The following is a 15111-nucleotide window of genomic DNA, read 5'->3' as shown; positions in this document are numbered from 1 at the left end:
AATTGGATAAGTTATACCTGCCAAAGAGCAGGTTAAACCTAGCCGGATATGATTTATCTGGCTAAGTAGCTGCTTGTATGGGAATATTCATTTAATATGCCTTGTAACTTAACCAAATAAGTTATATACCCAGATAACTTTAAAAATTGGATCCCATATGTGTAAAGCATAACTCAGAGCATGTCTCGCGTCATGCTTAAGTAGAACATGTGTAAAATACATGTCTAACTCCTCAAATATAGGAAATCAAATACAGGAAATCACAAAGAGCAACACAACTAATACAAAATATAAAGCAAGAAACCAGACACGTTTTGACCAGAAGACCTGCATCGGGGTTACTTTCTAACATCTCCAAGGCTCTAGGATGCAATATGCCAGGGATGACTAGAGATTCTGTAAGAAAACTTGAGTTTCAATGTTAATGAAGTTAATCTTGAATGGCTGAATCTGGCATGTGAGAGATAATAAGCTTAAAAAACCCCCAAAATAATTCCCAAAATAGGAAGAAATGAATTAGAAATGGAATGCAAAGAAAACTGAAATAGAACAGATATTAAATACATTGTTAAAGAATGGAAAGTAAATTGCACAGCCAATAAAATAATTAATGAAGCAAAGAAAATACATTGATTAATAGCGGTGCCCAAAAAGTAATGAGAAAAGACGACTGAATAAAACATGAGTTTCCTCTGGTGATGATGAGAAGACAGACTGCCTGTCAGAGAAGTCAGAATAGGTGCAGAAAAGAGAAAATAAATGTGACATCTCCCGCTAGTTGTACGGGAAAGTAAATGGGGCAGAGTGAAGAATGGATAACCAAAAGTTATTTCCTTGGTCGGCACAGACAACGAAACGCCGTGAAGAATGTTACAGGTAATCAGGCCGCTGCAGAAAGCTGAGCGATGAAACTGTGTGCTGAAATTCAGTGGACACTTCCCTAACACACACGCTACTTAAAAAAAAAAAGAAAAAAAAATGTCCCCGATGCAGTAAGCTAATGCCATGCTAATGCGTCGGGAGTTAAAATGTGCATTTGGCACAGGCTGAATGCACAATTGAACTCAGTAGGGGGGAAAGGGATGGATCACTCCTCTGCCGTCAGTCTTTGAGGCGCGGCCTCTACAGCTGAGTGCACTTCCCTAATGCCCTGCACTTCCTGTCAGCTCTTGGGGTTGGGGGGGGAATCTAACTCCCCCCTCGGCCCCAGGTTCACAGAAACGTCCCGTGTTCCAAACCCGCAACTGCAGAGTCGTGAGGAGGGGGGAGGGTTCTGCGAAACCAGCAGGACGAGGAGGAGCAGCAGGTGGAAAAGCGGGAAGGGGACTGCCTGGGGAGAGCACATGAGAGGCAAACAGAGGCGGTGACGCTGCTGGGCAGTCCGAATTGGCGGTTGCTCTCCTTTGCCTTTTGCCTCTGCAGGTACCCCATTTCTCCTGCGCCTACCCCTGCCCCCAGTAGGAGCCGCCATACTGTTGTGTCTTCTCCTGGTTGTGCGCCTTTCTGAGACTCGGAGCCGCCTCGGCAGGTTTAGAAGAAGCAGGCAGGGGGGACCGCTGGCAGGTTCCCCCTCCCGGTAGGGCGTGCATTCCCTCAGCGCTGGAAACTTTACTCCACCTCTGACCAGGACTCAAATTTCCAGCGCTAGGAAAATGTGAGTTTTACCGTGGCACCTAGTGCATTGGGAGGCAATAGGCCTCCCCCATTGGCAGGGGATTTCCTTGCGAGAGTGCTAACTTAAACACGCAGTTTTGCATGCATATTATATTCGCGTAAAGCTCCTTGCTGCATCGGAAGTAATGTTTCCGTGCACAGAATGCGCGCACGACTATGGGTGAAGCTATGCGTTCGGCTGAATGCGCCTTATTGCATTTGCCTGAATAATAGGAGAAAGAAGAATCTGCAATAGAAAATGAAAATCTTTTTTTTCACCTGAAGATAAGCCAAGAGCATAAACCGATCAAACACTATCCATGAAAAACTGAAAATAAAGAAAATGTGACTGACACCAGGGAATCAGCAAACTGGATCACACGTGAGCTGCATACAACAGTTCAGCCATTCCAGGTCTACTCATTTAACATTCAAATTCCTGTTTGTTGCGGAATCACCATATTGTTTCCTAGAGCCCTCACATTTTCAAAATTAACCCCTTTCAGGGTCTTCTGGCCAAAACTGTGCGTCAAGCCTCTTGGTTTGTATGTTTTGATAATTTTGTTGCTGTATGTGGTTTCCGACTTTATTTTGTATACTTGATGAGTATTCCCATGTTTTACACACACTGTGATATGCTGTACCTGATGCGCTATTTATATAAACACTTATGTGACATTTTTTTAAATCCCATTTGGGACTTGCTCCATTGTACCTGCGAGACTGCAAACTTATTTTCAAAAGGAAGGTTTCCCTTTAAAAATGAAGCAGCTGTCAGCACCATAGGTACCTCAGTAACTGTGTGCTTTGCTTTTTAACTCAATGTGGTGTTTATCCAATGAAAAAAACAAGGAGGGGGGGAGGGAGAGGGAGAGAGAGCACATCTGTAGAAGCCAATATGTTACTTTGCTATTTATACCTCTGTAAGAGGGTCACTTTTAACTCGGGGTGGAGTTTGGGGGAGGGCAGTTTTACATACACACAGGTCGATCCAGTATCGTCCGCTCGAGGATTGCCCGTCTGTAACGTGCTCGTAGCACACAATTCGGGCGCGCAAGGCAATTCGGCGATACAGTCTCCAGTTTCACGCGTCCGTATCGCTTCTGAAAACAGACGCATAACCCTTTCCGCACCCGGCATGTAAATGAACGAAAAAGCTGTATAATGAAGGAATTAGCTATTCCCCTGCGATACTGTAACGGGCGCTGATATTATCTCCTCCGTAACCCGCTGTTCTGCCGCGGCCTTAACCTGCTAGTTTACCGCCTCCCCCTAGTAGGAGTTAGTGTAGTGTAGTGTAGGGTAAAAACATTGCTTACCCGCCCTGGTCCCGTCCGGTCTCCTGCAGCCCCGTCGGGCTGCAGGAGACCGGACGGGACCAGGGCAAAAAAAAACAAACGAAAAAGTAGCAAGGCTCGGGCCTGCTATGGTAAGTTTAAAAAGTGTAAAAAACAAAAAACCTGTGTGTTATATAAAAAAATAAAACAATTTTAAATACCTGTCGGAGGGCCGTGGGTCCCGGTGGGCGGCGGGCAGCCATCAGCGGCATCCGGTAGTCCCTTCTCCCTTCCTCCCTCCCTCCCCTGCCTGGATGAGCGCCAAAATCGCACGGGCGGGGCGGCAGCGGGGGGGGGGGGGGGCGGCAGCAGGATCCGGGGGCGGCGGGTAGGCGGCAGCGGGGGCCGGGGGGGCAGCGGCAGCGGGGTCCGGGGGTGGCAGCGAGATCCGGGGAGCCAGCAGCGGCAGCATGTTCGATCGGGTAGGCAGCTAGGTGGCAAAGTAAAGATGGCCGCCTGCACGGGAAAATCGTGCAATTGGCCGCTGAAGACGTGACGTCACGACGTTTGGCGTCACGGGGTGTGACGTCATGTCTTCAGCGGCCAATTGCACGATTTTCCCGTGCAGGCGGCCATCTTTACTTTGCCACCTAGCTGCCTACCCGATCGAACATGCTGCCGCTGCTGGCTCCCTGGATCTCGCTGCCACCCCCGGACCCCGCTGCCGCTGCCCCCCCGGACCCCGCTGCCGCCTACCCGCCGCTCCCGGATCCTGCTGCCGCCCCCCCCCGCTGCCGCCCCCCCCCCCCCGCTGCCGACCCGCCCGTGCGATTTTGGCGCTCATCCAGGCAGGGGAGGGAGGGAGGAAGGGAGAAGGGACTACCGGATGCCGCTGATGGCTGCCCGCCGCCCACCGGGACCCACGGCCCTCCGACAGGTATTTAAAATTGTTTTATTTTTTTATATAACACACAGGTTTTTTGTTTTTTACACTTTTTAAACTTTTTTACACTTCCTGGTGCCTGTCATTTCAAATGTCATTTGAAATGACAGGTACCAGCGCACCCAGGTTACTGTATAGGCGCTGTTACAGCGCCTATACAGTAAAATGGGTTGCGCGGGCATAACCCTTCCCTAACGCTTCACAGCCGCGGCATGCATTTGCATGCGATTAGAGGAGAGTATCAGGGAGTTAGTGAAGAGAACTGTGCGTGTGGGGAGGAAGGGTGCGCCTGACACTACCTCACTGTTTTTACCGCGGCCTTACTGGATCGACCTGACAGTCAGAAGTACGAACAGCAAAGTTGACATCACTGAAGATTTTCTGTCATTTGGAGGGATGAAAGGTAAAAGAGGAGTTCATTTGTACAATGTACTCTCTACCTAGATTGATGCACTCCACCTAGTTTCAACCACGACCCCCTTTTTTTATCACTATATTTATAGCTTTGTGATGAATCTAGGCCTAAATTGGCTAAGCCCACCCTAGGAATTCCCCGAGTCATCCTTTTTTTCTCTGGCTAAATCTGGCTATCATCTGGAGGGAAATTTTAAAAGGTTCACCTTGGGCAGGGCTGGCCAACTCTGGTCTCCGAGAGCCACAAACAGATCTGGTTTTCAGGATATCCACAATGAAATAGGCATGAGATAGATTTGCATGTGCTGCCTCCATTGTGTGCAGATCTATCTCCTGCCTATTCATTGTGGCTGTCCTGGAAACCTGGCCTGCCTGTGGCTCTTGAGAACCGGAGTTGGTCATCCCTGCCCCTAGGGCACTTAATACCCTTGCACCAGCCCTGTTTACAGCGGATGGGGATGAGGGGAGGTAACCAGCGCTCCAAGCAGTTTTCTGCAAGGCATTGGTGATGTTTGGAAGTTTATCGCTGAGCCAACCAATGGCCTGCACTTACTTTAAAAAAGAGCGTTTGAACCTTCCCGCAGTGTTTGCCTTTCTCCTCCAGCACCTGGGAGTAGAGCACATCTTTTGCCGGGATTCGAGCGTAAGCTACTTTTTTGTTGTTGCTGAGCAGCCAGATGAACACGTCGGGAATGGTGTGCTGTGGCTGTTAGGGAGAGAGCAAACACCAGTGTAAATGTGCTGAGGAGCTCCTTCCCGCCAAGGCCGGAGCGACATAGAGCAACACCCCTGCCACTGTCTTTCTCTTCCACGTGGGAAAAAAAATACAACTCTGCAAGAACTGTTCCTTCCATTGCAAGAAAATAATTTGTTTAATGATGAATATGTCCCTTCCGTGACAGGCAGGCTTGGGTGATTAAACATTGGCTGCTTTTAGGCTTAATAGATGCATCTAAGATAAGTACAAAGTGTAAATGATGCCAAAGTGATACAGCCTGAGTTTTTATGTGCAAAAGAAAAATATGCTGAAAAAAATGTGGATGTTCACATGACCAATGATTAACCTTCCTGCACATTTAAGGGATTTAAACACGAGTTCAGTAGGTGTGCCCTGTGCTTATATGATGGTCAATTAACAAGACATTTCAATTTGAGTTACAGGCTGCGTCCTTAATAGCGTTTGTTTTCAAGGTGAGAACTTTTATATATTGCTCAAGAGCTGATTCTTTCACATTTGGGGTTCTTTATACTACTCTTAAAGCTATGCTGGAAGCATAAACTATACCAGGTTTAAGCTTCCGGTGCTAGAAGTGAGTCCCCTGCGCTTCTGAGCAGGCCTAAGTTATGCAGCTAGGGGGATCATTTACTAAGCGGATCGCACGCGATAAGGGACGTTTCGCACTCGAAAAGTCCCTTATCGCGTGGGATACCAAGATGGGGACGGAGTCGGGGTGGCGTCAGCCCCAGAAGAGGAGGAGTCGGGGCGGCACCAGGGCTGATGCCGCGAAGACTGCGCCAACAGCGAAAGGTAAGCACCTTTACCGCTGTCGATATCACGCCAAATAACTACACCATAAAAGGTGTAGTTATTCGGCGCGACGCCGGCAGCGATCGCACCGCGGAGGTGCGATCGCTGCCGGCTATCGCAGGACCGCCCCCCCCCCCCCGTTTCGGCCCCCGTTACCCAACTCCTCCCTGGAACACCCCAGTAATGCTCCCTTTTTATCCGGCAAAATTATAGCTGGATAAGTAGTTGTCTGACTATAGTTTAGCTGAATAAATGGCTGAACATGCCAATTTTGCCCTTCTTTTGGATAACTTTTGAGTTATCCGTTTAAATGGCTTTTGAGTATGGGCCTCGAGATCTTTATTAAACATCCCGTAATGCACTACGGTTTTGCTCAGGCATGTTTTGTAAGACAGGACGTTAATGCTGGCTGCACGATGTGCTCCCCTAGTATACAATAATCATTCTGTAAAGGAATAAGAAAATGAAGGGGGTGCTTCTATGTATTCTGGCTTTCTAAACAGGCAACAGACACAGGCTTGGCGGTCTTTATGAATCTCTACGCTTTCTATTTTTTAAAAATTTTTTAATGTAGTTTTTCCTCTCTTCATTATCAGCGCTTTGATCTTTGCAGCTGGGTTCTTTTAGTATCATTTTTACTCCGATTTTTCCCCCACTTAATCACCTCAGTCCCCCTCCCTCACCTGACAGATGGATTGAGGCAGGGCTGCTAGGCCGACCCGTCAGGGCTGCTAGGCCGACCCGTCAGGGCCGCTCTCCCTCCAGCAGGGATCATGCGAGCAGAAGGAGTCCTCTTCCCTCCATCCCACCCCAGAGCTCGAGCCCATCAACTCCCCAGCACCACTGGACCAGGAGCCTCAGAATACAAGCGTGCCACGGTACAGCACCAAGGCTAGGCCTTCCTTCCACATTTGAGGTCACCGACATTCTCTCTCTTTGGTCTTTTATACAGAAGGAATTTTGTTAAAATCACGATTCCGTGATCTGCTCGCTTCTCCAAGCTGAAGCCTGGCCTCAGAAGGAGATAAAGAAACAGTTTGGCACTATTACCACCACAGCTGACAGAGGTTCTTGCTAAAATGCTTAAGTTACTGTTTTTGAAGCTGAAGCTTTTTAAATTTAGCAGTGCATGAGAGAGACCCTGGAAATAGCAGATTCTTTCTTGTCCAAACAGGCCCTAACAGTTGGACGTGCTATCTCTCATCGCTTATTTAATATTGCTACTTCCTTTTTTGGTTTCTCGCTATATGGTGCTTTCTTATATAGAGTGTGCTCTCTTCCACGGGGGGGTTCGCTACTGTTTTACAGTTGGAATGTTGACTTTTGTTTCCTTTTTCTCTTTGTATGCAAACTGTTTAAATAAAGATTTTAAGAAAAAAACAAAAACCCAACCCATTGTAGAAAGTACATCACAATGCTGTACATGTGTGCTTAGGGGAACATACAGTAATCTCCATCTCGTGACAGAGAGCTGTGATCAACATAACATCACTGCTATAGCAGCCCCACAGCCAGCAGAGACTCTGCTATAGCTCAGGTGGCTTAGCTGGATCCAGGGGGGGGGTGTCTGCTGATGACCGGGACGCCTTTTCTCTTCTAATGATTGTAATTTGATATAATTCTGTAATCTGATGGCAACTGAAGAATGTTTGGTTCTGTTACCCTTAATTAGCCTTCAAACGTTTCTTTTGTAGTTTTTTTTTTCTTTTATGACTTCCAGAGCTTGTTATCCATTATTAAAACTATTCGGATTAAAAGAACCGGTTTCCAACTGTGAGCTGTGTCTGTAAAGCCAAGACCGTTTTCAAGTAGCAGAAGAGGAAAGCAGGATGCTCAGAGCCTCTGCAGGTTTTCCATTGTACCTCATCACCCAGGAAGGCAAGTTTCTCAATGAAGCTCTGGACTTCGCGTATCATCTCCTTAATGGACATCTTCTTCTTACGCTGCGCGATCGTTTTCGCCTCCGTGCACATCGCTTCCTGAAAGAGACACAGAAACCCAGGCGTTCATGTCTGACATTATTTCCGCAGGACGTCAGGGTCCGGAGGGATGACGCCGCACCCAAACGGGCATCCTGACAGCACAACTCTCCTGAAGGTCTCTAACTGGGTAATTTTGGCTGGATGAGTCTGCCGCTGAATATATACCTGGCTAAACTTACCCAAGCAGATTTAGGGCAGCAGATTTTCTGACCACGAAGCTAGGTTTGTGCAGCTACTGCTGAAAAATGGGAACTAGCAAGCCAAATTTTAGCCACTCCCCTGGAATCCCCTGCCCTGCCTTTTTTTTTATCTGGTCAGAGGGGCAGGAAATTCAAATCTTGGGGTGTGCCTGACTTAAGTTACAACTCTTCCTAATAACTTTCAAAATTCTGTCCAAAATTCTGTCCCTGAATGGTTTTCTTGGCATTGTACAGTACTCTCTCTCTCCCTCTCTCTTTCTCTCACCCACCTCTACTGATAAGGCCAATGAACTGTGCAAATATAATATATGAGGTTCTGAGGGTCTTCTTTAAAACAACCAGCCTGTGTTTGCACAGGAATTGTAAAACACTGCATTTGTGGGAGGACTGCCATGCTCAGGTGCTCGGTCTCTGGCCACCTCACCTCCTTTTCCCTTACTCCCAAACCTTCCTCTGCCTCTGTCCAAATCATGTTTGCATCCCGCCACTGTGTTGATTGTTGCCCTCTCTGCTGGTAGGAGACTCCAGCTATTAATTACCCTTTCAGTGAGGCAGTGATCTTTCTTCACATGTCCCTGGTATCTCCCTCCGTCCCACGAGCTTCTTTTTCCTTTACGGAAAATGCAGCCTTCTTGTAACTTATCGGCCCAGCTGCTAAGAATGTGGTGAATTGTAAAATGCCCTGCGCGCGCCAAAACAACCGGGAGATGGGTGAGTATCTCTGGCCGGCACGCACCGAGCAGATTTTAAAAGCCGCCAAAGTACGCACGTATCTCCCGCTCCGCGCGCAAAATGTTTTTTCTCAAAAAAAGGGGTCGAGGCGTGGGGATTCCTGGATTTCTCAAGGGAACCAGCGCGTGCCGGGGTCCCCCTATATCACGTAACTTTACTTCTGCTAGGGATGGCGTGCAAGCCCTAAAACAAAACAAAAAATAAAGTAAAGAGGTGAGCGGGGTTTAAGGGTAAAAGGGAAGCGATTTAACTAGGGAGGTTGGGAAGTCTTATCCCTTACCCGGGCGAATTGGGAACGAACGGGGAAAACGGCCAATTGCGTCAGCACGCATCCCTTATAAAATCCTCCTCCCACTTACATGCCAGAGGCGGCACTTGCACGCACGTGCGCGCGTTCATTATAAACCTGCGCGCACATATACGTGCGTTCAGCCTGTTTTATAGCAGGCGTGCATGCTACCAAATGGCTGTGTCCTTTTGCACGAGCTAGCTCGCCGCTTTTAAAATTTAACTTTATGTGAGCATTTCTTTCCGGAACCCACTCCTGAAACCAGATTCAACCCATGGTTTTCTCCCATTTTGTACTGTCTATGTGGGAAAAGACTCAGTACATATTATTACTCTCATGGAAACCGTTGCTTATTTATTTCATGCTTTTCCACGGCTCTGCGTCAGGCTCATGTCGCAGGCTCTGCACCATTTTGGGAACAGTCTCATGGAAGCTGCTGATGCATGCTTAAAAATCAAGACAAGAATAAAGCTGAAATTGTCCCTTTTTACTCATGCACACACCACCTTCTTCCACAGTAAGAACAAAAAATTAAGCTCTTCCCTTACCAGCTCTTGTTTGCATAAAGTGACTCTTTTTTTGTCCAAAGCAGTCTGGTTTGGGATTTTGGATTTCTTTTCAGCAGCAGAGATTAATATTCTGTGGGAAAAGAAAGAAAACAAATCCATAATGACACAATAAAAGCAGGCTCTGTGATATTATATTCTAGCCCAGCACTAGGGTTAATTATGCACGGAATTGTTTAAACTATTTCATTATTAGCCGTGTGAGCAGTAGCTTATAATGCAAAAGCAGGGTATAAATCTAGAATCTAAATCTATCTAATCTAAATCAGATGATGTAGCATGCGCTGTGCAGCAATCCAAGCCCTGCAGTCACAAAGTATCCAGTGCAGTTTTTTTTTTCACAGACCTTTGGCAGATAAATATTTAGAATGGATACTCAGCCAGTTTCGGTCTTTGTTGACTGTGATATGTTTTTCTTTTTCCCTTGCTCGCCTGGGGCAAAGGTGTTGAAGATTTGTGTCACATACGCCAACGCCACTCATCTCTCCCACCTCACCCAACAGGGTGACCGAAACATAGTACAAACCCAGTGACCGCTTTTATTATGACCTGCACGTGAGCACTGCAATAGTGTCAACAGCGGATGTGGTGGTTTTAGAGCAGCGGGATGGGAGGGGGCATTTTTTTCCCCTACATTTCCTTTTAATTCATGACGTTCTTCGGATATGCGAAATAATGAGAACGGTTGCCCACTTTAATCCAAGACCAATGTTTACAACCTCTCTAGAACTGACCATGGAAGGGATTACAGGTTGGCACACTGCCACCACTTTGGGGGTATTTAAGAAGATAATATGGCATGACAGGTGCTAGGGTTAGCATGATTATTTACTGATCAAGCATGAGCCAGACATCACAAGACAGAGGTCCCGTGACGTTCACAGGATGTGTGTTGGTAAAGTAGTTACTTGCACTCCTAACTGCAATACGATTATTACTGAATGCTCTGCAGTGGTGGGAAGGGAGGAGATATCCAGCACTGACCTTAGGAGGGTGCGGAGCCCAGGACGAAATCAACCCAGACGCAACCCTGGAATGCTGCAATTATAGTGCTGGGGAGTGGGACTACCATGGTGGTGCGGGGCTCCCCAAACCAGGCTGCCCAGGCCATCACCCTTATTCGCCTACCCCTATGGACAGTCTTGGAAACAGCGGCTGAAGCAACAGAGTCCATGGTAATGGATAAACACATGCTCACAGGGGTCATGTAGACATCATTTGTGGAATGGATGATTACGTGTCCCCTGTTGTCCATTCAAGGCCACGCTGATATTTGTGCCATTTGCTATTGTAAAATATCAGCTCCGGCAATGCATCGATTAAGCATATTTATATCTATAAAGAGACCCACCCCGGAACCGAGTACTAAACAGGATTCGACCTCCCAAGTCTGCTAGGACTCACTGAGTCGACTGCCAGCAGGGATGGGTCAGGATACGAGCCGGATCACAACCAGCGTTTCAGCAGTAATTATTTTGCCCGTTGTCTGCCAGGACTAATTCTCAGCGCACGATAGGAATTTCCAATTCCAGTCTTTGGTGACTGGAAACCACACTTGTGCAAATTCACTTTGCTCTGTTTCCTCTAGACCTCCTGTGTGGGATTTTACGCCAAGCACAGGCAATATCTCAGAGTCAGTATCTGATGGATTTGTGACTTTCAAACTCAAGAATCGGCACATTTTAACACCCTACTTGCTCTTTTAAAGTAGGATGGAAGGGATAAGTACCTGCATTGGCTGATAAACACATTTAACGTGTTCTTCACCTTCTCTTCCGCTACAAAATCCGAAATCTTGGTCAGCTCTTTTATTTCCTCCAAATTCTCTTCCTAAACAGTACAGAAGCAGTTGTGAAAAGGAAGAGGAATAGTTTTGCCGTGGTGATGAAACGGTGCATTAAGTTTCATCATGCGAAGAAACCCAATGCATGAAGAAATTCCATAATATAAAATCAATAACCATAAGAAAAAGCTAATAGTGTTGGGTGACTCCATAATCAGAGGCACTAACATGGGAACTCTATTCAAGGGAAACACTAAAGTTAAAAGCTTTCCAGGATCATCTGCCAGTAGAAATGCTATTCAAATAGTCAATGCGCCAATTAACTTTTCATTTTAATATTTCAGAAATCCACATGTGGTGGAAGGCCTATTTTTATATTTTTTTGGTGCCTGGACTGCTTGAAAGCTTTCACGGGGAGAGATAGGGAAAGGAGCATCTTACGAAACAGTAAAAATATCTCATTACAGTTGGGTAAACTGAGTGTCTGTTGCGATCTTGCCTGCGAGGAGCGTGGGCAGGCTCTTACCTTCTCGCAGCCAGTCGGGCTGCTGACGCTACAGCTCTCTGTTCTCCCTGCCGGTGCCTGCAGCCAGCCTTACCTCTCTTTGCTTTTTCCTGCTTCAGTCCTTGCAGCTGGGAGCTGCTCCAGTGACCTGCCTTCACCCAGCTCCAGCCCAGGGCTGCTCCGCTGCTTCCCTGGGCCTTCCACTTGGCTGAGGACGCCACCAGCTTCCAGCTCTTCTCTCCAGCTTCCTAGGGCGCGGGCACGCACCTCTCTGCTCCTCTTCAAGGGCCAGCCAGGTGTGGCCCCCTGCTGACCCCTCCCTGGGCGTTGTCCACCTCAGCTCTACTAAAGGGCTCAGCGTTCAGTCTGTCTTTGCCTTCGCAATGAGTTGGTCACTCCTGAGATCCTTCGCTCCAGAAAGTTGTCCGTGTTCCAGCACTTCTGCAAGGTCCTGTGTTTCTTGTTCACTGTCGGAGCTCCTCGTCCAGTCCTGATGTCTGCCTTCTGTTCCAGTCCTGACGTCCACCTGCTGTTCCAGTCCCAAGGTCTGTCTCCTGATCCAGTATCCGTGTTCCAGTCCTGATGTTCCCTGCTGTTCCAGATGTCTGTGTTCCAGCCCTGAGGTCTGTCTTAGTCCTTGTTCCTGACCCTGATGCTTTTACCTGTCTTCGGCTGCCTGGAGTGCAGCAAACCTCGTCTTCGACTGCCAGGAGTGCAGCAACTTGCCTCGACTGCCAGGAGTGCAGTAAACCACCGCTTCTTCTTCCCTGTGCTCTCCCGCTCTCAGCGTGGTCCGCGACCATCCTTCCAGGGCTGTGTAGGGCGCGCATGGGACAGGGTGGTCTGCGACTCAGTCCCGCGGGTGGTCTGAGTAGGGCGCCCTGAGGGACAGTGCCCATGTCTTCCTTCAGCCCTCGTTCCTGAGTCCACCTCTGTGCATCCTGTACCTCGTCCTGAGTCCATGTCTGCTCCTGAGTCCACCTCTGTGCATCTAGTACCTCGTCCTGAGTCCACGTCTGTGCCTAAGTCCACATCTATGCATCCTGCACCTCGTTCCTGAGTCCACGTCTATGCCTGAGTCTACGTCGTTCCTGAGTCTCGTCTGAATCCATGTTCCAGTCTTCGCTGCCCTGGCCTCCATCCGGCCTGCCGCTTCGTGCCGTACCCTGCGGCAGGTCCGAAAGGGCTGGGAACGGTCGGAGGACTGTTCACAAGACCAACATTGCGTTGTTGGGTCTTCCGAAGCGTGCATGTCCGGAGGAGGGCCTGTCTTCCAGTCACCACTCCAGCCTTGCTCCCGTCCAGCCCATGCTCGGGCATGCCACGCCTCCCGCGGCACCTCTTCAGAGTTCCTCTGGGGTCGAGCCGTGGCCCAAGGACACACATCTCCCAGGAGTGGGATCGCTCTCCTAGCGCTCCCCAACAGATTGCGAAGGCCATGTGTCCGGCGTTCATGTCCTTGTGATGGGCCTGTGCCAAGTTCCGGAGTTTCTTTGCCAAAGGAATTTTTTTTTTTAAAAGGAAAAAAAAACTTCAGTCCCAGTTTTTTCGCTGTGTTTACTGACCTGCTGGAGGTGCCAGCTTATTTGAACTTTTGTTTTCCCACACCGCTAGAGGCCTAGCACCTGTTTTCACCAAGTGCCTTCTTGAGACTTTTGCTTAGACTGGGTACACTTGCTGTACGACCTGCAGGAGGCGCCTGCACTCAGTTTCACCACCATCTTCCACGCTGCAGCATCTGGTTCCTGTGTTGCACGACTATCTTGTCCAGAATTTTTATTTTTTCCCTCCGAGAATGCTTGTTCACCAGCAAAAGGTACCTTCTCAGAAGAGCTTACTCTGCTGAAATTCCTGCGTATCTCGCTCACTGAGTTTACCATCTTACAAGTGAAGCCTACTACATGCCAGCTTGTGGTACACCTCTCCAGACGACCTGCAGGAGGCGCCTGCACCCCATCTGTGGTCATCTGTCCAATGGGGCCTGGAGTGTCTGTCATCTCTTCCAGCTGAACCAGCAGATGTCTTCGCTCTTCCTGCTCAGCCTCTATAGTACTTCTGTTACCACATGTTTGACTCGCTCTCTGCCCCGAGCGCGAGTCCAACAGCCTCTTCGTGGATCCGCTGCAAGCTTCACCATCCAAGCAAAGGTACCGGTCCAAGTGTGCCTTTCCAAGTAACCTGCTACCAGCTTGCTCTCAAGCAATCCTGAGGATGTCCATCTCTACCATCAGCCTAGGACCACTCGTGTGTGAGTGTCAACTAACCAAGCACCGTAAGATTCCACCCTGCCTTGGGCCCACTCCTACGGGAGTTACAGAACTTCTGCACTGCCCCCAGTCACTTTAACTACCTGTTCAACCAGCCTGGACATTGGCCATACGCTAACTCTGGGGAATCCTATTACCAACCGAAGAACCTCAGCTTACATGCTTTGCCAAGCATATTTCCATCTGTGACCACCAGCAGTGACTAGCAGTCTACCTGTCTTCTTGCATCTACATCTCAAGGGAAATCACGCTCGCTCATACTGCATATCTTCTAAAGACTGCCAAGTCATCCGGTCACCAGGGCTCTTCAACCCTGACCCTCGTACTACAGAATGGTATCCAACACCGAGTGTTCCACCATACTTCAAAGCCAACTTAAACCTACAGTGGGACACCTTCCAGTCTCCAATGCTAGCAAAGTCTACTCCTCGATGCATTCAAGCGGCTAGCAGTCTGCCAAGTCGTCCGGTCATCAAAGTCCCTACGCATATATCCTTGACCAACTTGGGGGCGCCTGCCATCGTGTTGAGACTTCTACACCTCTACTCGTCGAAGCTCAAACAGCTACCTTGACTCCTTGCACCTATCGTGAGTCACTGAACTGCTAAGTTCCTGGAACCATCAACTCAACGGCTAACCTTCACCTAGTACTCCAGCCTGCACCACGGCTTCAGTCTTAAGTTTATGGACCTCCATTTAAGCCAAGTCTTGGATGGAGCCTTGCCTCTGTCTTGATCCTAGAACCAAGATGCCATCTTGTGGTTTTGTACCCTACACCCTGCCTGACCTAAGCCTTCAGCATTCCGTGTTCTATGTTTGTCTTGCCTGGACCTTGACCGCTTCTGCCTTGTCTTCTGCTTCAGTATTCTTCTCGCTACAGTTACTCACCAAGAAGTACCAGCTCGTCCTTGGATCCTTGCTTGCCCTCGACGGTATGGACTACTGCCTTCTTCTCAAGCTGTTGACAAGAGG

The 15111-nt window shown here is 48.5% G+C and overlaps 1 protein-coding gene across 1 annotated transcript in view; it reads right to left on the bottom strand.

Annotated features, from left to right (window-relative positions):
* FER1L6 (fer-1 like family member 6) overlaps window positions 1–15111 on the bottom strand; it is a 277132-nt gene that overhangs the window by 174275 nt on the left and 87746 nt on the right. The window contains exons 15-18 of the mRNA XM_029591997.1: window positions 11314–11414; window positions 9567–9657; window positions 7678–7794; window positions 4841–4993 (exon numbers count right to left, since the gene is read on the bottom strand). Coding sequence (XP_029447857.1) covers window positions 4841–4993; window positions 7678–7794; window positions 9567–9657; window positions 11314–11414 — 462 coding nt within the window. The remainder of the gene's footprint in view (window positions 1–4840; window positions 4994–7677; window positions 7795–9566; window positions 9658–11313; window positions 11415–15111) is intronic.

Source organism: Rhinatrema bivittatum, chromosome 2 (genome assembly GCF_901001135.1).
Source record: "Rhinatrema bivittatum chromosome 2, aRhiBiv1.1, whole genome shotgun sequence".
NCBI classification, from domain to species: domain Eukaryota; kingdom Metazoa; phylum Chordata; class Amphibia; order Gymnophiona; family Rhinatrematidae; genus Rhinatrema; species Rhinatrema bivittatum.
The sequence above is the reverse complement of the archived record's forward strand: the minus strand, read 5'-3'. Positions and strand labels throughout refer to the sequence as shown.